The sequence below is a fragment of the Corvus moneduloides genome, unplaced genomic scaffold (genome assembly GCF_009650955.1).
Source record: "Corvus moneduloides isolate bCorMon1 unplaced genomic scaffold, bCorMon1.pri scaffold_154_arrow_ctg1, whole genome shotgun sequence".
Lineage (NCBI taxonomy): Eukaryota > Metazoa > Chordata > Aves > Passeriformes > Corvidae > Corvus > Corvus moneduloides.
The window spans coordinates 1-22327 of record NW_022436900.1 but is presented as its reverse complement, the minus strand read 5'-3'; the positions used below and the strand labels follow the sequence as shown (position 1 = coordinate 22327).

Here is a 22327-nt window from a genome sequence, read left to right as displayed (position 1 = left end):
AGGGGGGATGTTGAGTGTTGGAGGGATGTTGGGTGTTGGGGGTCGGTTCCAAGTCTTGGATGGTCATGTTGGGTGTTGGGTGTTGGAGGGACACCAGATCTTGGGAGGACGTGGGGTGGCAGTGGGACACCAGGTCTTGGAGGGACACCAGGTCTTGAGGGGACGTTGGGTGTTGGAGGGATGTTGGGTGTTGGGGGTAGGTTCCAAGTCTTGGATGGTCATTGGGTGCTGAGGGGACATTGGGTGTTGGAGGGACATCAGGTCTTGGGGGGACATTGGGTGGTAGTGAGACACCAGGATGTGGAGGGGACGCCAGGATGTGAGGGGACACCAGATCTTGGGGGGACACCAGGTCTTGGGGGGACATTGGGTGCTGGAGGGAGAGAAGTTATGGAGAACACCAAGTCTTGGATGCTCATCGGGTGTTGGGGGGACATTGGGTGTTGGAGGGACACCAGGATGTGAGGGGACACCCGGTCTTGGGGGGACACCAGGTCTTGGGGGGACGTTGGGTGCTGGGGGGAGAGAAGTTATGGAGAACACCAAGTCTTGGATGGTCATTGGGTGCTGGGGGGACATTGGGTGTTGGAGGGACACCAGGTCTTGAGGGGGGACACCAGGTCTTGAGGGGGGATGTTGAGTGTTGGAGGGATGTTGGGTGTTGGGGGTCGGTTCCAAGTCTTGGATGGTCATGTTGGGTGTTGGGTGTTGGAGGGACACCAGGTCTTGGGAGGACGTGGGGTGGCAGTGGGACACCAGGTCTTGGGGGGACATTGGGTGCTGGAGGGAGAGAAGTTATGGAGCACACCGAGTCTTGGATGGTCATTGGGTGCTGGGGGGACATTGGGTGGTAGTGGGACACCAGGATGTGAGGGGACACCAGGATGTGAGGGGACACCAGGTCTTGGAGGGACACCAGGTCTTGAGGGGACGTTGGGTGCTGGAGGGATGTTGGGTGTTGGGGGTAGGTTCCAAGTCTTGGATGGTCATTGGGTGCTGGGGGGACATTGGGTGTTGGAGGGACATCAGGTCTTGGGGGGACATTGGGTGGTAGTGGGACACCAGGATGTGAGGGGACACCAGGATGTGGAGAGGACACCAGGTCTTGAGGGGACACCAGGCCTTGGGGGGACACCAGGCCTTGGGGGGACGTTGGGTGTTGGAGGGATGCTGGGTGTTGGGGGTAGGTTCCAAGTCTTGGATGGTCATGTTGGGTGTTGGGGGTTGGGGGGACATTGGGTGTTGGAGGGACACCAGGTCTTGGGGGGACATTGGGTGGTAGTGGGACACCAGGATGTGGAGGGGACACCAGGATGTGAGGGGACACCAGGTCTTGGGGGGACGTTGGGTGCTGGGGGGAGAGAAGTTATGGAGAACACCAAGTCTTGGATGGTCATTGGGTGCTGGGGGGACATTGGGTGTTGGAGGGACACCAGGTCTTGGGGGGACACCAGGTCTTGAGGGGGGATGTTGAGTGTTGGAGGGATGTTGGGTGTTGGGGGTTGGTTCCAAGTCTTGGATGGTCATGTTGGGTGTTGGGTGTTGGAGGGACACCAGGTCTTGGGAGGACGTGGGGTGGCAGTGGGACACCAGGTCTTGGGGGTACATTGGGTGCTGGAGGGAGAGAAGTTATGGAGAACACCGAGTCTTGGATGGTCATTGGGTGCTGGGGGGACATTGGGTGGTAGTGGGACACCAGGATGTGAGGGGACACCAGGTCTTGGAGGGACACCAGGTCTTGAGGGGACGTTGGGTGCTGGAGGGATGTTGGGTGTTGGGGGTAGGTTCCAAGTCTTGGATGGTCATTGGGTGCTGGGGGGACATTGGGTGTTGGAGGGACATCAGGTCTTGGGGGAACATTGGGTGGTAGTGGGACACCAGGATGTGGAGAGGACACCAGGTCTTGAGGGGACACCAGGCCTTGGGGGGACACCAGGCCTTGGGGGGACGTTGGGTGTTGGAGGGATGCTGGGTGTTGGGGGTAGGTTCCAAGTCTTGGATGGTCATGTTGGGTGTTGGGGGTTGGGGGGACATTGGGTGTTGGAGGGACACCAGGTCTTGGGGGGACATTGGGTGGTAGTGGGACACCAGGATGTGGAGGGGACACCAGGATGTGAGGGGACACCAGGTCTTGGGGGGACGTTGGGTGCTGGGGGGAGAGAAGTTATGGAGAACACCAAGTCTTGGATGGTCATTGGGTGCTGGGGGGACATTGGGTGTTGGAGGGACACCAGGTCTTGGGGGGACACCAGGTCTTGAGGGGGGATGTTGAGTGTTGGAGGGATGTTGGGTGTTGGGGGTCGGTTCCAAGTCTTGGATGGTCATGTTGGGTGTTGGGTGTTGGAGGGACACCAGGTCTTGGGAGGACGTGGGGTGGCAGTGGGACACCAGGTCTTGGGGGTACATTGGGTGCTGGAGGGAGAGAAGTTATGGAGAACACCGAGTCTTGGATGGTCATTGGGTGCTGGGGGGACATTGGGTGTTGGAGGGACATCAGGTCTTGGGGGGACATTGGGTGGTAGTGGGACACCAGGATGTGAGGGGACACCAGGATGTGGAGAGGACACCAGGTCTTGAGGGGACACCAGGCCTTGGGGGGACACCAGGTCTTGGGGGGACATTGGGTGTTGGAGGGATGCTGGGTGTTGGGGGTAGGTTCCAAGTCTTGGATGGTCATGTTGGGTGTTGGGGGTTGGGGGGACATTGGGTGTTGGAGGGACACCAGGTCTTGGGGGGACATTGGGTGGTAGTGGGACACCAGGATGTGGAGGGGACACCAGGATGTGAGGGGACACCAGGTTTGGAGGGGACACCAGATCTTGAGGGGACGTTGGGTGCTGGAGGGATGTTGGGTGTTGTGGGTAGGTTCCAAGTCTTGGATGGTCATTGGGTGCTGGGGGGACATTGGGTGGTAGTGGGACACCAGGATGTGGAGGGGACGCCAGGATGTGAGGGGACACCAGGTCTTGGGGGGACACCAGGTCTTGGGGGGACATTGGGTGCTGGAGGGAGAGAAGTTATGGAGAACACCAAGTCTTGGATGCTCATCGGGTGTTGGGGGGACATTGGGTGTTGGAGGGACACCAGGATGTGAGGGGACACCAGGTCTTGGGGGGACACCAGGTCTTGGGGAGACGTTGGGTGTTGGGGGGACAGAAGTTATGGAGCACACCAAGTCTTGGATGGTCATTGGATGTTGGGGGGACATTGGGTGGTAGTGGGACACCAGGATGTGAGGGGACACCAGGATGTGAGGGGACACCAGGTCTTGGAGGGACACCAGGTCTTGAGGGGACGTTGGGTGCTGGAGGGATGTTGGGTGTTGGGGGTAGGTTCCAAGTCTTGGATGGTCATTGGGTGCTGGGGGGACATTGGGTGTTGGAGGGACATCAGGTCTTGGGGGGACATTGGGTGGTAGTGGGACACCAGGATGTGAGGGGACACCAGGATGTGGAGAGGACACCAGGTCTTGAGGGGACACCAGGCCTTGGGGGGACACCAGGCCTTGGGGGGACGTTGGGTGTTGGAGGGATGCTGGGTGTTGGGGGTAGGTTCCAAGTCTTGGATGGTCATGTTGGGTGTTGGGGGTTGGGGGAACATTGGGTGTTGGAGGGACACCAGGTCTTGGGGGGACATTGGGTGGTAGTGGGACACCAGGATGTGGAGGGGACACCAGGTCTTGGGGGGACGTTGGGTGCTGGGGGGAGAGACGTTATGGAGAACACCAAGTCTTGGATGGTCATTGGGTGCTGGGGGGACATTGGGTGTTGGAGGGACACCAGGTCTGGAGGGGACACCAGGTCTTGAGGAGGGATGTTGAGTGTTGGAGGGATGTTGGGTGTTGGGGGTCGGTTCCAAGTCTTGGATGGTCATGTTGGGTGTTGGGTGTTGGAGGGACACCAGGTCTTGGGAGGACGTGGGGTGGCAGTGGGACACCAGGTCTTGGGGGTACATTGGGTGCTGGAGGGAGAGAAGTTATGGAGAACACCGAGTCTTGGATGGTCATTGGGTGTTGGGGGGACATTGGGTGGTAGTGGGACACCAGGATGTGAGGGGACACCAGGATGTGAGGGGACACCAGGATGTGAGGGGACACCAGGTCTTGGAGGGACACCAGGTCTTGAGGGGACGTTGGGTGCTGGAGGGATGTTGGGTGTTGGGGGTAGGTTCCAAGTCTTGGATGGTCATTGGGTGCTGGGGGGATATTGGGTGTTGGAGGGACATCAGGTCTTGGGGGGACATTGGGTGGTAGTGAGACACCAGGATGTGGAGGGGACGCCAGGATGTGAGGGGACACCAGATCTTGGGGGGACACCAGGTCTTGGGGGGACATTGGGTGCTGGAGGGAGAGAAGTTATGGAGAACACCAAGTCTTGGATGCTCATCGGGTGTTGGGGGGACATTGGGTGTTGGAGGGACACCAGGATGTGAGGGGACACCCGGTCTTGGGGGGACACCAGGTCTTGGGGGGACGTTGGGTGCTGGGGGGAGAGAAGTTATGGAGAACACCAAGTCTTGGATGGTCATTGGGTGCTGGGGGGACATTGGGTGTTGGAGGGACATCAGGTCTTGGGGGGACATTGGGTGGTAGTGGGACACCAGGATGTGGAGGGGACACCAGGATGTGGAGAGGACACCAGGTCTTGAGGGGACACCAGGCCTTGGGGGGACACCAGGCCTTGGGGGGACGTTGGGTGTTGGAGGGATGCTGGGTGTTGGGGGTAGGTTCCAAGTCTTGGATGGTCATGTTGGGTGTTGGGGGTTGGAGGGACATTGGGTGTTGGAGGGACACCAGGTCTTGGGGGGACATTGGGTGGTAGTGGGACACCAGGATGTGGAGGGGACACCAGGATGTGAGGGGACACCAGGTCTTGGGGGGACGTTGGGTGCTGGGGGGAGAGAAGTTATGGAGAACACCAAGTCTTGGATGGTCATTGGGTGCTGGGGGGACATTGGGTGTTGGAGGGACACCAGGTCTTGGGGGGACACCAGGTCTTGAGGGGGGATGTTGAGTGTTGGAGGGATGTTGGGTGTTGGGGGTCGGTTCCAAGTCTTGGATGGTCATGTTGGGTGTTGGGTGTTGGAGGGACACCAGGTCTTGGGAGGACGTGGGGTGGCAGTGGGACACCAGGTCTTGGGGGTACATTGGGTGCTGGAGGGAGAGAAGTTATGGAGAACACCGAGTCTTGGATGGTCATTGGGTGTTGGGGGGGACATTGGGTGGTAGTGGGACACCAGGATGCGAGGGGACACCAGGTCTTGGAGGGACACCAGATCTTGAGGGGACGTTGGGTGCTGGAGGGATGTTGGGTGTTGGGGGTAGGTTCCAAGTCTTGGATGGTCATTGGGTGCTGGGGGGACATTGGGTGTTGGAGGGACATCAGGTCTTGGGGGGACATTGGGTGGTAGTGGGACACCAGGATGTGAGGGGACACCAGGATGTGGAGAGGACACCAGGTCTTGAGGGGACACCAGGCCTTGGGGGGACACCAGGTCTTGGGGGGACATTGGGTGTTGGAGGGATGCTGGGTGTTGGGGGTAGGTTCCAAGTCTTGGATGGTCATGTTGGGTGTTGGGGGTTGGGGGGACATTGGGTGTTGGAGGGACACCAGGTCTTGGGGGGACATTGGGTGGTAGTGGGACACCAGGATGTGGAGGGGACACCAGGATGTGAGGGGACACCAGGTTTGGAGGGGACACCAGATCTTGAGGGGACGTTGGGTGCTGGAGGGATGTTGGGTGTTGTGGGTAGGTTCCAAGTCTTGGATGGTCATTGGGTGCTGGGGGGACATTGGGTGGTAGTGGGACACCAGGATGTGGAGGGGACGCCAGGATGTGAGGGGACACCAGGTCTTGGGGGGACACCAGGTCTTGGGGGGACATTGGGTGCTGGAGGGAGAGAAGTTATGGAGAACACCAAGTCTTGGATGCTCATCGGGTGTTGGGGGGACATTGGGTGTTGGAGGGACACCAGGATGTGAGGGGGCACCAGGTCTTGGGGGGACACCAGGTCTTGGGGAGACGTTGGGTGTTGGGGGGACAGAAGTTATGGAGCACACCAAGTCTTGGATGGTCATTGGATGTTGGGGGGACATTGGGTGGTAGTGGGACACCAGGATGTGAGGGGACACCAGGATGTGAGGGGACACCAGGTCTTGGAGGGACACCAGGTCTTGAGGGGACGTTGGGTGTTGGAGGGATGTTGGGTGTTGGGGGTAGGTTCCAAGTCTTGGATGGTCATTGGGTGCTGGGGGGATATTGGGTGTTGGAGGGACATCAGGTCTTGGGGGAACATTGGGTGGTAGTGGGACACCAGGATGTGAGGGGACACCAGGATGTGGAGAGGACACCAGGTCTTGAGGGGACACCAGGCCTTGGGGGGACACCAGGCCTTGGGGGTACGTTGGGTGTTGGAGGGATGCTGGGTGTTGGGGGTAGGTTCCAAGTCTTGGATGGTCATGTTGGGTGTTGGGGGTTGGGGGGACATTGGGTGTTGGAGGGACACCAGGTCTTGGGGGGACATTGGGTGGTAGTGGGACACCAGGATGTGGAGGGGACACCAGGATGTGAGGGGACACCAGGTCTTGGGGGGACGTTGGGTGCTGGGGGGAGAGAAGTTATGGAGAACACCAAGTCTTGGATGGTCATTGGGTGCTGGGGGGACATTGGGTGTTGGAGGGACACCAGGTCTTGGGGGGACACCAGGTCTTGAGGGGGGACACCAGGTCTTGAGGGGGGATGTTGAGTGTTGGAGGGATGTTGGGTGTTGGGGGTCGGTTCCAAGTCTTGGATGGTCATGTTGGGTGTTGGGTGTTGGAGGGACACCAGGTCTTGGGAGGACGTGGGGTGGCAGTGGGACACTAGGTCTTGGGGGTACATTGGGTGCTGGAGGGAGAGAAGTTATGGAGCACACCGAGTCTTGGATGGTCATTGGGTGCTGGGGGGACATTGGGTGGTAGTGGGACACCAGGATGTGAGGGGACACCAGGATGTGAGGGGACACCAGGTCTTGGAGGGACACCAGGTCTTGAGGGGACGTTGGGTGCTGGAGGGATGTTGGGTGTTGGGGGTAGGTTCCAAGTCTTGGATGGTCATTGGGTGCTGGGGGGACATTGGGTGTTGGAGGGACATCAGGTCTTGGGGGGACATTGGGTGGTAGTGGGACACCAGGATGTGAGGGGACACCAGGATGTGGAGAGGACACCAGGTCTTGAGGGGACACCAGGCCTTGGGGGGACACCAGGTCTTGGGGGGACATTGGGTGTTGGAGGGATGCTGGGTGTTGGGGGTAGGTTCCAAGTCTTGGATGGTCATGTTGGGTGTTGGGGGTTGGAGGGACATTGGGTGTTGGAGGGACACCAGGTCTTGGGGGGACATTGGGTGGTAGTGGGACACCAGGATGTGAGGGGACACCAGGTCTTGAGGGGACACCAGGTCTTGGGGAGACGTTGGGTGTTGGGGGGACAGAAGTTATGGAGCACACCAAGTCTTGGATGGTCATTGGATGTTGGGGGGACATTGGGTGGTAGTGGGACACCAGGATGTGAGGGGACACCAGGATGTGAGGGGACACCAGGTCTTGGAGGGACACCAGGTCTTGAGGGGACGTTGGGTGCTGGAGGGATGTTGGGTGTTGGGGGTAGGTTCCAAGTCTTGGATGGTCATTGGGTGTTGGGGGGACACTGGGTGTTGGAGGGACATCAGGTCTTGGGGGGACATTGGGTGGTAGTGGGACACCAGGATGTGGAGGGGACACCATGTCTTGAGGAGACATTGGGTGCTGGAGGGAGAGAAGCTATGGAGAACACCAAGTCTTGGATGGTCATTGGGTGCTGGGGGGACATTGGGTGGTAGTGGGACACCAGGATGTGGAGGGGACACCAGGTCTTGGGGGGACACCAGGTCTTGGGGGGACATTGGGTGCTGGAGGGAGAGAAGCTATGGAGAACACCAAGTCTTGGATGGTCATTGGGTGCTGGGGGGACATTGGGTGGTGGAGGGACACCAGGATGTGGAGGGGACACCAGGTCTTGGGGGGACGTTGGGTGGTTGTGGGACACCAGGATGTGGAGGGGACACCAGGTTTGGAGGGGACACCAGGTTTGGAGGGGACACCAGGTCTTGGGGGGACGTTGGGTGTTGGAGGGACATTGGGTCTTGGGGAGACATTGGGTGCTGGGGTGAGAAGTTATGGAGAACACCAGGTCTTGGATGGTCGTTGGGTGTTGGGGGGACATCGGGTGTTGGAGGGACACCAGAATATGGGGGAGCTCCAGGCTGTGGGGGACACCAAGTTAGGAGGTAACACCAGGTTATGGGGGGACACCAGGTGCTGGCTGGACTTTGGGTGGCGTTGGGACATGAGGTTATGGGGGGACACAAGAGTTTGGGGGACACCAGATTATGGTGGACACCAAATTATGGGAGGACACCAGGTTATGGGGTGACACCACAGTTTGGGGGACACCGAATTATGGTGGACACCAAGTTATGGGGGGGACACCTGCTTTGGGTGGACACCAGATTATGGGGGGGGGACACCACGTTATGGGAGGGACACCAGGTTATGGGGTGACACCTGGTTTGGGGGGACACCAGGTTATGTGGAGACACCAGATCATGGGAGGGACACCAGATTATGGTGGACACCAAATTATGGACACACCGCGTTTTATGGGGAACACTCCATTGTGGTGCTGGAGGTCCCACCCTGGCCATCGTGGCCACCTTCCCGACCCCGTGTGTCCCCCGCGTGTCCCCAGACGATGGAGTCGCAGGTGGAGGAGTGGTACAAGGAGGTGGGCGAGCTGCAGGCGCAGGCGGCGGCGCTGCCGGCGCAGGCGGCTGGGCGGGACGTGGTGGGCGAGCGGCAGAGCGCGGTGGGGACGCGCATCGTGCGCCTCATCGAGCCCCTCAAGGAGCGCCGGAGGATCTTGCTGGCCTCCAAGGAGGTCCATCAGGTCAGCCATGAGCTGGAGGACGAGGTGGTGAGTACCGGGCTGAGGTAAGGTGGGGTGGGGTGGAAATGGGCTTGGAGTGGAGATGGAGATGGGGATGGGGATGGGGTGGAGATGGGGGTGGAGATGGGGGTGGAGATGGGTGGAGATGGAGATGGAGATGGGGATGGGTGGAGATGGAGATGGAGATGGAGATGGGATGGAGATGGGTGGAGATGGGTGGAGATGGAGATGGAGATGGGGATGGGTGGAGATGGAGATGGGGATGGGTGGAGATGGAGATGGAGATGGGATGGAGATGGGTGGAGATGGGTGGAGATGGGTGGAGATGGAGATGGGATGGAGATGGAGATGGGTGGAGATGGAGGGGGGGATGGAGATGGAAATGGAGATGGGGGTGGAGATGGGTGGAGATGGAAATGGAAATGGAGGTGGAGATGGAGATGGGTGGAGATGGAAATGGAGATGGAGATGGATGGAGATGGATGGGGGGAGATGGGCGGAGATGGAGATGGAGATGGGTGGAGATGGAGATGGGGAAGGGATGGAGATGGGTGGAGATGGAGATGGGATGGAGATGGGTGGAGATGGGTGGAGATGGAGATGGAGATGGAGATGGAGATGGAGATGGAGATGGGATGGAGGTGGAGATGGGATGGAGATAGGTGGAGATGGGGGGGGGATGGGGATGGAGATGGGGATGGAGATGGGGGTGGAGATGGAAATGGAGATGGATGTGGAGATGGGTGGAGATGGAAATGGAGATGGATGGAGATGGATGGGGGAGATGGGCGGAGATGGAAATGGAGATGGAGATTGAGATGGAGATGGGTGGAGATGGAGGTGGAGATGGAGATGGAGATGGAGATGGGTGGAGATGGAGATGGAGATGGGTGGAGATGGATATGGGTGGAGATGGGTGGAGATGGAGGTGGAGATGGAGATGGAGATGTGATGGAGATGGATGGGGGGGAGATGGAAATGGGATGGGGTGGAGATGAGATGGGATCGGGGTGGAGATGGGGATGAAGATGAGGTAGGGATGGAGATGAAGATGGGATGAAGATGGAGATGGATGCGATGGGGATGGAGATGAAGATGGGATGGGATGGGGATGAAGTTGGAGGTGGATGGGATGAAGATGGAGATGGGGTGGAGATGGAAATGGGGATGGGTTGGTCCTAAACTCCACCCAATTGGTCCTAAACTCCCCCTGGCTGGTCCTTAACTCCACCTAAACCCCAGTCACTCAGTCTTAAACTCCCGGTCAGTCCTAAACACCCCCTGATTACTCCTAGACCCCACCCAATCGGTCCTAAACCCCACCCGAATGGTCCTAAACTTCCCCAATTGGTCCTAAACTCTCCCTGGTTGGTCCTAAACGCCACCTGGTCTACTCTAAACACCTGGTCAGTCCTAAATTCCCCCAGGTCAGAGCTGGGATGGAGACGGGATGGAGATGGAACTGGGGATGGGATGGAGATGAACACAGCAATGGGGATGGGGTGGGATGGGGGACACAGATGACGCCGAGGTCCACCCCCGTCCCCAGATGTGGGTCCAGGACCGCCTGCCCTTGGCCACGCTGAAGGACCACGGCACCAACCTCCAGACCGTCCAACAGTTCATCAAGAAGAACCAGGTCAGCGCCCGCACCGCGGCAGAGGCCGGGGGACGCCCCACCCTGACCCCCCCACCCACCTCCACCCCACCCCACCCCTGCAGAACCTGCGCCGAGAGATCCAGGTGCACCGGCCCCGCGTGGACGAGGTGCTGGAACGCGCCGCCGCCGTCGCCTCCATCAAGAGCCCCGAGGCCGAGGGCGTCCGGTGCCTCCTGGAGCGGTTGGGGACGATGTGGGCGGAGCTGCAGGAGCAGACGGAGCGCCGGCAGCAGGCCCTGGATGCCACCTACCAGCTGGAGCAGTACTACTTCGACGTGGCCGAGGTGGAGTCGTGGCTGGGCGAGCAGGAGCTGCTCCTGATGAACGAGGAGAAGGGGAAGGTGCCCGTGGGGTTGGGTGGTTGGGTTGGGTTGGTTGGGTTTGGTGGTTGGGTGAATTGGGGGGGTGGGTTTGTTGGGTGAGGTTGGGTTGGGGCCATTGGGATGGTTTGATCAGGTGGATTGGGTTTGTTGGGTTGGTTGAGTTGGTGGGGTTGGGTTGGGTTGGTTGGGTGGGGTTGGTTGGATGAGTTGGGTTGGGTTGGTGGGGTCGGGTTGGTTGGGTTGGTTGACGTGGTTGGGTTGGTTGGATTGGTGGGGTGGTTGGATGAGCTGGGTTGGGTTGGTAGGGTTGGGTTGGTTGGGTGGTTGGGCTGGGTTGAGTGCATTGTTTGGGTGGCGGGGTTGAGTTGAGTGATGTTGGGTTGAGTTGGTTGGCTTGGTTGAGTTGGATTGAGTGCATTGATTGAGTTGGTTGGGTTGGGTTGGGTTGGGTGGGTTGGGTTGGGTTGGTTGGGTGGTTGGGTTGGGTTGGTTGGTTGGGTTGGTTGGGTGGTTGGGTTGGGTTGGTTGGGTGGTTGGGTTGGGTTGGTTGGTTGGGTTGGTTGGGTTGGGTTGTGTTGGTTGGGTTGGTTGGGTTGGGTTGGTTGGGTTGGGTTGGGTTGGTTGGGTTGGGTTGCGTTGGTTGGGTTGGTTGGGTTGGGTTGTGTTGGTTGGGTTGGTTGGGTTGGGTTAGTTGGGTGGTTGGGTTGGGTTGGTTGGGTTGGGTTGGTTGGGTTGGGTTGGTTGGGTGGGTTGGGTTGGTTGGGTTGGGTTGGTTGGGTTGGTTGGGTGGTTGGGTTGGCTGGGTGGTTGGGTTGGTTGGGTGGGTTGGGTGGGTGGTTGGGTTGGTCAGGTTGGGTTGGTTGGGTTGGGTTGGGTGGGTTGGGTTGGGTTGGTTGGTTGGGTTGGGTTGGGTTGGTTGGGTTGGGTTGGGTTGGTTGGGTTGGTTCAGTGGTTGGGTTGGTCAGGTTGGGTCGGGTTGGTTCGGTGGTTGGGTTGGTTGGGTTGGGTGGGTTGGATTGGGTTGGGTTGGTTGGGTTGGGTTGGGTTGGGTTGGTTGGGTTGGGTTGGGTTGGTTGGGTTGGTCAGGTTGGGTCGGGTTGGTTCGGTGGTTGGGTTGGGTTGGGTTGGTTGGTTGGGTTGGGTTGGGTTGGTTCAGTGGTTGGGTTGGGTTGGGTGGGTTGGGTTGGTTGAGTGGTTGGGTTGGTTGGTTGGGTTGGGTTGGTCAGGCTGGGTCGGGTTGGTTGGGTGGTTGGGTTGGGTTGGGTTGGGTTGAGTTCATTGAGTTTCTTGGGTTGGTTGGGTTGGTTGGGTGGGTTGGATTGGGTTGGGTTGGTTGGGTTGGGTTGGGTTGGTTGGGTGGTTGGGTTGGGTTGGGTGGGTTGGGTTGGTTGAGTGGTTGGGTTGGTTGGGTTGGGTTGGGTTGGTCAGGCTGGGTCAGGTTGGTTCGGTGGTTGGGTTGGGTTAGGTTGGGTTGAGTTCATTGAGTTTCTTGGGTTGGTTGGGTTGGTTGGGTTGGGTTGGATTGGGTGGGTTGGGTTGGGTTGGTTGGGTTGGGTTGGTTGGGTTGGGTGGGTTGGGTTGGTTGAGTGGTTGGGTTGGTTGGTTGGGTTGGGTTGGTCAGGCTGGGTCGGGTTGGTTCGGTGGTTGGGTTGGGTTGGGTTGGGTTGAGTTCATTGAGTTTCTTGGGTTGGTTGTGTTGGTTGGGTTGGGTTGGATTGGGTGGGTTGGGTTGGTCAGGCTGGGTCGGGTTGGTTCGGTGGTTGGGTTGGTTGTGTTGGTTGGGTTGGGTTGGGTTGGTTGGGTTGGGTTGGGTTGGTTGAGTGGTTGGGTTGGTTGGGTTGGGTTGGGTTGGTTGGTTGGGTTGGGTTGGGTTGGTTGGGTTGGGTTGGGTTGGTTCAGTGGTTGGGTTGGGTTGGGTGGGTTGGGTTGGGTGGGTTGGGTGGGTTGGGTTGGGTTGGGTGGGTTGGGTTGGTTGAGTGGTTGGGTTGGGTTGGTTGGGTGGGTTGGGTTGGGTTGGGTGGGTTGGGTTGGGTGGGTTGGGTTGGTTGTGTTGGTTGGGTTGGGTTGGGTTGGTTGGGTTGGGTTGGGTTGGTTGGGTTGGGTTGGTCAGGCTGGGTCAGGTTGGTTCGGTGGTTGGGTTGGGTTGGGTTGGGTTGAGTTCATTGAGTTTCTTGGGTTGGTTGGGTTGGTTGGGTGGGTTGGATTGGGTGGGTTGGGTTGGGTGGGTTGGGTTGGTTGAGTGGTTGGGTTGGTTGTGTTGGTTGGGTTGGGTTGGGTTGGTTGGGTTGGGTTGGTCAGGTTGGGTCGGGTTGGTTCGGTGGTTGGGTTGGGTTGGGTTGAGTTGAGTTCATTGAGTTTCTTGGGTTGGTTGGGTGGGCTCTCATCTAAGACCCCCCCAACCCCTCCCCCCCCAGGACGAGCAGAGCACCCTCCAACTCCTCAAGAAGCACCTCCTCACCGAGCAAACCATCGAGAACTACGAGGAGACCATCGCCCAACTCTCCCGCCAGTGCCGCGCCCTCCTGGAGCTCGGCCACCCCCAGAGGTGCGCCCACCCCCCGCTCACCCCCGGCCCCCCCGGGCGCCGCCGCGGCGCCGCCGGGGCTGACGGGCGCTGTGTCCCTTGCCCAGCGAACAGGTCAGCAGGCGGCAGTCGCAGGTTGACCGGCTGTACGTGTCTCTGAAGGACCTGGTGGAGGAGCGCAAGGTCAAGCTGGAGCAGCAGTACTGGCTCTACCAGCTCAACCGCGAGGTGGACGAGCTGGAGCACTGGATCGCCGAGAAGGAGGTGGTGGCCGGCTCGCCCGAGCTGGGGCAGGACTTCGAGCACGTCACGGTGAGGACGGAGGGATGGACACGGCCAGGAGTGCGGTGGGGTGGCTTTTGTGCCGTGGTTGAGGGGGATGGAATGGTTGGTAGGGGTCGTGGTGGAGGTTCTGAGTCATGGTGGGGTCTTGGTGCCATCGTGGGGGTTCTGGGGACTTTTCATGGTCCATGTTGGGCGTCCTGGCACCGTTCTGGTGGTCCTGGGCACCATCCCTGCTCCATGTTGGGCGTCCTGGCACCGTTCTGGTGGTCCTGGGCACCATCCCTGTCCTGTGGTGGGGGTCTTGATACCATCATGGGGGTTCTGGGGGCCATCCATGAACCATGGGGGGTTGTCCTGGCATCATCCTGGTGGTCCTGGGCACCATCCTGGTCATCTTGGGCACCATCCCAGCCCCACACCAGGGGTTCTGGCCATCATCTCTGTCCCCTGGCTGGAGGTCCTGCCACCATCCTGGTGGTCCTGGGCACCATCCTGGTCATCTTGGGCACCTTCCCAACCCCACACCAGAGGTTCTGGACATCCCCTGGCTGGAGGTCCTGCCACCATCCTGGTGGTCCTGGGCACCATCCTGGTCATCTTGGGCACCATCCCGGCCCCACACCAGGGCTCCTGGCCATCATCTCTGTCCCCTGGCTGGAGGTCCTGCCACCATCCTGGTGGTCCTGGGCACCATCCTGGTCATCTTGGGCACCATCCCAACCCCACACCAGAGGCTCTGGACATCCCCTGGCTGGAGGTCCTGCCACCATCCTGGTGGTCCTGGTGGTCCTGGGCACCATCCTGGTCATCTTGGGCACCATCCCGGCCCCACACCAGGGCTCCTGGCCATCATCTCTGTCCCCTGGCTGGAGGTCCTACCACCATCCTGGTGGTCCTGGGCACCATCCTGGTCATCTTGGGCACCATCCCGGCCCCACACCAGGGCTCCTGGCCATCATCTCTGTCCCCTGGCTGGAGGTCCTGCCACCATCCCTGCCCCACCCCGGGGGTCCCAACCCCTGCCCACCCCTGACCCCTGCCCCACACCCTCCCTGGCCCACCTCAGCTGCTGCAGGAGAAGTTCCTGGAGTTCGCCAGCGAGACGGGCAGCGTGGGGCAGGAGCGCATCGCCGCCGTCAACCAGATGGTGGACGAGCTGATCGACTACGGCCACACCGACGCCGCCACCATCGCCGAGTGGAAGGACGGCGTCAACGAGGCCTGGGCCGACCTCCTGGAGCTGATGGAGACCCGCGCCCAGATGTTGGCAGCGTCCCACGAGCTGCACAAGTTCTTCAACGACTGCAAGGAGGTTTTGGGGCAGATCGAGGAGAAACGGCAGCGCCTGCCCGAGCTGGCGGCAAGGGAGGGCAGGACCTCGGCCGGCGCCTTGCAGAGGGCGTTGGGCGCCTTCGAGCACGACGTGGAGGTGCTGGTGACCCAGGTGAGGCAGCTGCAGGAGGGCGCGGCCCAGCTGCGGACGCTCTACGCCGGGGACAACGCCGAGGCCATCGCGGGGCGCGAGCAGGAGGTGCTGCGGGCGTGGAAGGAGCTGCTGGCGGCGTGCGAGGAGTGCCGGCTGCACGTGGCCAGCGTGGCCGACAAGATCCGCTTCGTGGGCACCGTCAGGGACCTGCTGGCCTGGATGGACGGGGTGCTCCACCAGATGGGCGCCGGGGAGAAGCCCAGGTAGGGGAGGTGACCAAGGACCAAGCCCTGGTCCATCCCAAGGTCCCATGTCCTGGTCCGTCTGAGGATCTGTGTCCTGGTCCATCCGTGGAGCCAAGGACCATGTCCTGGCCTCTTGTGGTGCCACCACCCCATGTCCTGGCCCATCTAAGGATCCACATCCTGGTCCACCTGTGGAGCCAAGGACCATGTCCTGGTCCATCCCAAGGTCCCACGTCCTGGTCCATCCCAAAGATCCATGTCCTGGTCCACCATGACACCAAAGATCCATGCCCTGGTCCATCCCAAAGATTCACGTCCTGGTCCATCCCAAAGATTCACGTCCTGGTCCATCCCAAAGCCCCACGTCCTGGTCCATCCCAAAGCCCCACATCCTGGTCCACCATGACACCAAAGATCCATGTCCTGGTCCATCCCAAAGCCCCACGTCCTGGTCCATCCCAAAGCCCCACGTCCTGGTCCACCATGACACCAAAGATCCATGTCCTGGTCCACCATGACACCAAAGATCCACATCCTGGTCCATCCCAAAGATCCACATCCTGGTCCATCCCAAAGCCCCACGTCCTGGTCCATCCCAAAGCCCCACGTCCTGGTCCACCATGACACCAAAGATCCGTGTCCTGGTCCACCATGACACCAAAGATCCACATCCTGGTCCATCCCAAAGATCCACATCCTGGTCCATCCCAAAGCCTCACGTCCTGGTCCATCCCAAAGATCCATGTCCTGGTCCACCATGACACCAAGGATCCATGCCCTGGTCCACCATGACACCACAGATCCGTGTCCTGGTCCACCATGACACCAAAGATCCATGTCCTGGTCCATCCCAAAGCCCCACGTCCTGGTCCATCCCAAAGCCCCACATCCTGGTCCATCCCAAAGATCCATGTCCTGGTCCACCATGACACCAAAGATCCGTGTCCTGCTCCACCATGACACCAAGGATCCATGTCCTGCTCCACCATGACACCAAGGATCCATGTCCTGCCCCATCAGGAGGACCCCACATCCTTCCCAGTTCCAAGGTCCCCTCCCAGCTGCCAAGGACCCCCCCTCCATCCCCACCCCATGTCTGGGGTTTGGGACCACCCCTGTCCCTCCCCTGCCCCAGGGACGTGTCCTCAGTGGAGCTGCTGATGAACGACCACCAGGCCCTCAAGACCGAGATGGAGGCCCGGGCCAAGAACGTGGCCACCTGCCTGGAGCTGGGCAAGACCCTCATCCTCAGCAAGAGCCCAGCGGCCGACGAGGTGCCCGGGGAGGGTGGGTGATGAGGGCATGGGGCGTGGTGGAACTTTTGGGGTGTCCTGAGCCATCTGCCCCCTCCCCGCAGATCAAATCCCACATGGAGAAGCTGCTGGCGAAGAAGAAGGAGATGACGGACAAGTGGGACAAGCACTGGGAGTGGCTGCAGCAGAGTGAGTGCCACCCCGAGAGGACACCAGGGGGTCATCGGGTCTTGGGGTGGACATCGGATATCGGGGCGACATTGGGTGTTGGTGGGAACACCAGGTTTGGGGGGGGGGGGTTGAGTCTTGGAGGGACACCAGGTCTTGGGGTGGGGACACTGGGTAGTGGGGGACACCAGATTCTGGGGTGACACCAGATTCTGGGGGACCATCAGATTCTGGGGGGTCACCAGATGATGGGGATCACCAGAGTTTGGAAGTCACCAGATTATGGAGGAACCCCCAGGTCTTGGGGGGACACTGAGTAGTTGGAGAACATCAAATTATGGAGGACACCAAATTGGGGGGGGGGGCACCAAATTATGGGGACCCACCAGATTGGGGGGGCCACCAAATTATGAGGGTCACCAGGTTATGGGGAACACCAAGAGACACCAGATCTTGGGGTGGGGACATTGGGTAGTGGGAGACAACAGATTATGGGGTGACACCAGCCTATGAAGGACACCAGCCTATGGAGGCCACCAAATGATGGGAAACACCGGTCTATGGGTGCCACCAGATTATGGGGGGACACCAACCTCTGGAAGACACCAGACTATGGGTGACACCAGACTCTGAGGTGACCCCAGCCCCCGCGGTGACCCCGTGTGGGTGACGGGCGGCCCCGGCTGTGCCGGCAGTGCGCGAGGTGCACCAGTTTGCGCAGGAGGCCGTGGTGGCCGACGCGTGGCTGACGGCCCAGGAGCCGCTGCTGAAGAGCCAGGAGCTGGGCAGCAGCGTGGACGAGGTGGAGCAGCTGATCCGGCGGCACGAGGCCTTCCGGAAGGCGGCGGCCGCCTGGGAGGAGAGGTTCAGCTCCTTGAGGCGCCTCACCACGGTAGGGCCACCGCGGGATGGGGACACCCCCGGGGCCGGGCCCTGCTCGGGGTCGGGGCAGCTGTGGGCTCAGCAGAACCATGTCCTCATCCCACCTTGATCTTCATCCCGTTCTCGTCTTCATCGCTGTTGCCATGGCTGGCTTCATCCTCATCTTCGTCTCCGTCTCCATCTCCGTCTCCATCTCTGTCTCCATCTCCGTCTCCATCTCCGTCTCCGTCTCTGTCTTCGTCTTTGTCTCCATCTCCATCTCCATCTTCATCCCCATCTCCATCTCTGTCTCCATCTCCGTCCTTGTCTTCGTCTTCGTCTCCATCTCCATCTCTGTCTCTGTCTCCGTCTTTGCTCTCCGTCTCCATCTCCATCTTCATCCCCATCTCCATCTCTGTCTCCGTCTTTGTCTTCGTCTCCATTTCCATCTCCATCTCCATCTCAATCTCCGTCTCCATCTCCATCTCCATCTCTGTCTTGATCTCCATCTCCATCTCCATCTCCATCTCCATCTCCGTCTCCGTCTCCATCTCCGTCCTTGTCTTCGTCTCCGTCTTGATCTCCATCTCCATCTCCGTCTCCATCTTCATCTCCGTCTCCATCTCCATCTCCATCTCCATCTCCGTCTCCATCTCCATCTCCGTCTCCATCTCCATCTCCATCTCCGTCTCCATCTCCATCTCCATCTCCATCTCCGTCTCCATCTCCGTCTTCATCTCCATCTCCATTTCCATCTTCATCTCCGTCTCCATCTCCGTCTCCATCTTCATCTCCATCTCCATCTCCATCTCTATCTCCATCTCCGTCTCCATCTCCATCTCCATCTCCATCTCCGTCTCCATCTCCATCTCCGTCTCCATCTCCATCTCCGTCTCCATTTCCTTCTCCGTCTCCATCTCCTCCATCTTCATCCCCATCTTCATCTTCATCTCAATCCCTGTCCCATCCCCAACTCCATCCCCAACTCCATCCCTGTCCCCATCTCATCTCCATCAACATCTCCATCGTCTCCATCCAACCTCCATCATCACCTCCACCTCCATCTCCATCTCCCATCTCCATCCCACCCATTCCCACCCCATCCCAAATCCCATTCCCACCCCATTCCCGCCCCGCAGATCGAGAAGCTCAAAGCTGAGCAGAACAAGCAGCCGCCGACGCCGCTCCTGACCCGGAAATTTCTGGGGGAACCCCCGGGAGGTCCCGACCCGCGCCGGCCGGAGCCGCGCGTCGCCTACGTCCGGCACGAGCTGCGGCCGGAGCGCCTCCAGCCCAAGCTCGACCGCGTCCAGGCACCTCTGACCAACGGGGCACCCACAGAGCCACCTCCTGCCACCGCCGCCACCGCTGCCACCCCCGCCGAGTCCCCGGCGCCCGCCAAGGTCGAGGAGCCCAGCGAGGTCCGACCGGGGCTGCCGGAGCGGCGTCGGGAGCGCCGGGAGCGCCGGCTGGAGCGGCAGGAGTCCAGCGAGCCGGAGCCGCCGCGGCACGATGGGAAGGGCGGCGGGTGAGCCAGGGGACGCCGCGGGGATGCCGCGGGGACGTTGGGGGGTCACCGGTGAGGGGACGGGGCTGACGTGACCCTGCCGTGGTCCCCAAATGTCCCCCCAGCAGCAAAGCCACGCTGGCCGACATCGTGGAGCAGCTGCAGGAGAAGGAGGCAGGCGGCGCTGTGCCGGCTTCTGTGAGTCCTTGGTGGCCCCTTGGTGTCCCCTTGGTGGCCGCTTGGTGTCCCCTTGGTGGCCCCTTGGATTCCCCATTGTGTCCCCTGGGAATGCCCTTGGAGTCCTCTGAATGTCCCCTCGGTGTCACGTTGGTGTCCCCTCCATGTCCCCCTGCTTGTGGGTGTCCCCTTGCTTGACCCTGGACATGCCCTCAGCGTCTCCTCAATGTCCCCTTGGGGTCCTCTGGGTGTCCCCTCAGTGTCCCCTCAGTGTCCCACCGGAGATCCCTCAGTGTCCCCTCATCGCTGTCTTCACCCTCATCTGCATCTCCATCTCCATCCCCATCCCCATCCCCATCTCCATCCCCATCCCCATCTCCATCTCCATCTCCATCTCCATCTCCATCTCCATCCCCATCTCCATCTCCATCCCATCTTCATCCCCATCTCCATCCCCATCTCCATCTCCATCCCCATCTCCATCTCCATCCCCATCTCCATCTCCATCTCCATCTCCATCTCCATCCCCATCTCCATCTCCATCTCCATCTCCATCCCATCTCCATCTCCATCCCCATCTCCATCTCCATCCCCATCTCCATCTCCATCCCCATCCCCATCTCCATCTCCATCCCCATCTCCATCTCCATCTCCATCTCCATCCCATCTCCATCTCCATCTCCATCTCCATCTCCATCCCCATCTCCATCTCCATCTCCATCTCCATCCCATCTCCATCTCCATCCCCATCTCCATCTCCATCCCCATCTCCATCCCCATCCCCATCTCCATCCCCATCCCCATCCCCATCTCCATCCCCATCTCCATCCCCATCCCCATCCCCATCTCCATCTCCATCTCCATCTCCATCCCATCTCCATCTCCATCTCCATCTCCATCTCCATCTCCATCTCCATCCCATCCCCATCTCCATCCCCATCTCCATCTCAATCCCCATCTCCATCCCATCCCCATCCCCATCTCCATCTCCATCCCCATCTCCATCCCCATCTCCATCTCCATCTCCATCCCCATCCCCATCTCCATCTCCATCCCCATCTCCATCCCCATCTCCATCTCCATCTCCATCCCCATCCCCATCCCCATCTCCATCTCCATCCCCATCTCCATCCCATCTCCATCTCCATCTCCATCTCCATCCCATCTCCATCCCCATCTCCATCCCCATCTCCATCTCCATTTCCTTCTCCGTCTCCATCCCCATCTCCATCTCCATCTCCATCTCCATCTCCATCTCCATCCCATCTCCATCTCCATCTCCATCTCCATCTCCATCTCCATCTCCATCTCCATCCCATCTCCATCTCCATCTCCATCTCCATCTCCATCTCCATCCCATCTCCATCTCCATCTCCATCCCATCTCCATCCCCATCTCCATCCCCATCTCCATCTCCATTTCCTTCTCCGTCTCCATCCCCATCCCCATCCCCATCTCCATCCCATCTCCATCTCCATCCCCATCCCCATCCCCATCCCCATCTCCATCCCCATCCCCATCTCCATCCCCATCCCATCCCCATCTCCATCCCCATCCCCATCCCCATCTCCATCCCCATCTCCATCCCCATCCCCATCCCCATCTCCATCCCCATCCCCATCTCCATCTCCATCCCCATCTCCATCCCCATCCCCATCCCCATCTCCATCTCCATCCCCATCTCCATCCCCATCTCCATCTCCATCTCCATCCCCATCCCCATCCCCATCTCCATCTCCATCCCCATCTCCATCCCATCTCCATCTCCATCTCCATCTCCATCTCCATCCCCATCTCCATCCCCATCTCCATCTCCATTTCCTTCTCCGTCTCCATCCCCATCTCCATCTCCATCTCCATCTCCATCTCCATCCCATCTCCATCTCCATCTCCATCTCCATCTCCATCTCCATCTCCATCTCCATCTCCATCTCCATCCCATCTCCATCTCCATCTCCATCTCCATCTCCATCTCCATCCCATCTCCATCTCTATCTCCATCTCCATCTCCATCCCCATCTCCATCTCCATTTCCTTCTCCGTCTCCATCTCCATCCCCATCTCCATCTCCATCCCCATCCCCATCTCCATCTCCATCTCCATCTCCATCTCCATCTCCATCCCCATCTCCATCTCCATCCCATCTTCATCCCCATCTCCATCCCCATCTCTATCTCCATCCCCATCTCCATCTCCATCCCCATCCCCATCCCCATCCCCATCTCCATCCCCATCCCCATCTCCATCCCCATCTCCATCCCCATCCCCATCCCCATCTCCATCCCCATCCCATCCCCATCTCCATCCCCATCCCCATCTCCATCCCCATCCCCATCTCCATCCCCATCCCCATCCCCATCTCCATCCCCATCTCCATCTCCATCCCCATCCCCATCTCCATCTCCATCTCCATCTCCATCCCATCCCCATCTCCATCCCCATCTCCATCTCCATCCCCATCCCCATCCCCATCCCCATCTCCATCCCCATCCCCATCCCCATCCCCATCTCCATCCCCATCCCCATCTCCATCCCCATCCCCATCTCCATCCCCATCCCCATCTCCATCCCCATCCCCATCTCCATCCCCATCTCCACCTCCATCCCCATCCCCATCTCCATCCCCATCCCCATCCCCATCTCCATCCCCATCTCCATCTCCATCCCCATCCCCATCCCCATCTCCATCCCCATCTCCATCTCCATCTCCATCTCCATCTCCATCTCCATCCCCATCCCCATCCCCATCCCCATCCCCATCTCCATCTCCATCTCCATCTCCATCCCCATCCCCATCCCCATCCCCATCCCCTCCATGTCCCACCCAGGACTCCCCACCCTGACCTTTGTCCTCTGCTGTCCCACCCAGCCCCGTGACCGCGACTCTCCCGCCCGTCTCCCCGCTGGCCCCGAGGCCCTCCCGGAGCGGACCCCTCGT

The 22327-nt window shown here is 59.9% G+C and overlaps 1 protein-coding gene across 1 annotated transcript in view; it reads left to right on the top strand.

The window, feature by feature from the left end:
* The window catches only part of SPTBN4 (spectrin beta, non-erythrocytic 4), a gene marked incomplete at its 3' end in the record, with an annotated part of 28103 nt that extends 5779 nt beyond the window's left edge, over positions 1–22324 (top strand). The window contains exons 5-16 of the mRNA XM_032097923.1: positions 8763–8987; positions 10510–10599; positions 10683–10961; positions 13358–13488; positions 13575–13779; positions 14819–15441; positions 16559–16697; positions 16781–16865; positions 17540–17736; positions 18845–19233; positions 19338–19410; positions 22259–22324. Of these exons, the coding sequence (XP_031953814.1) occupies positions 8763–8987; positions 10510–10599; positions 10683–10961; positions 13358–13488; positions 13575–13779; positions 14819–15441; positions 16559–16697; positions 16781–16865; positions 17540–17736; positions 18845–19233; positions 19338–19410; positions 22259–22324 (2502 nt within the window). The remainder of the gene's footprint in view (positions 1–8762; positions 8988–10509; positions 10600–10682; positions 10962–13357; positions 13489–13574; positions 13780–14818; positions 15442–16558; positions 16698–16780; positions 16866–17539; positions 17737–18844; positions 19234–19337; positions 19411–22258) is intronic.
* Positions 22325–22327: the final 3 nt, after the last annotated feature.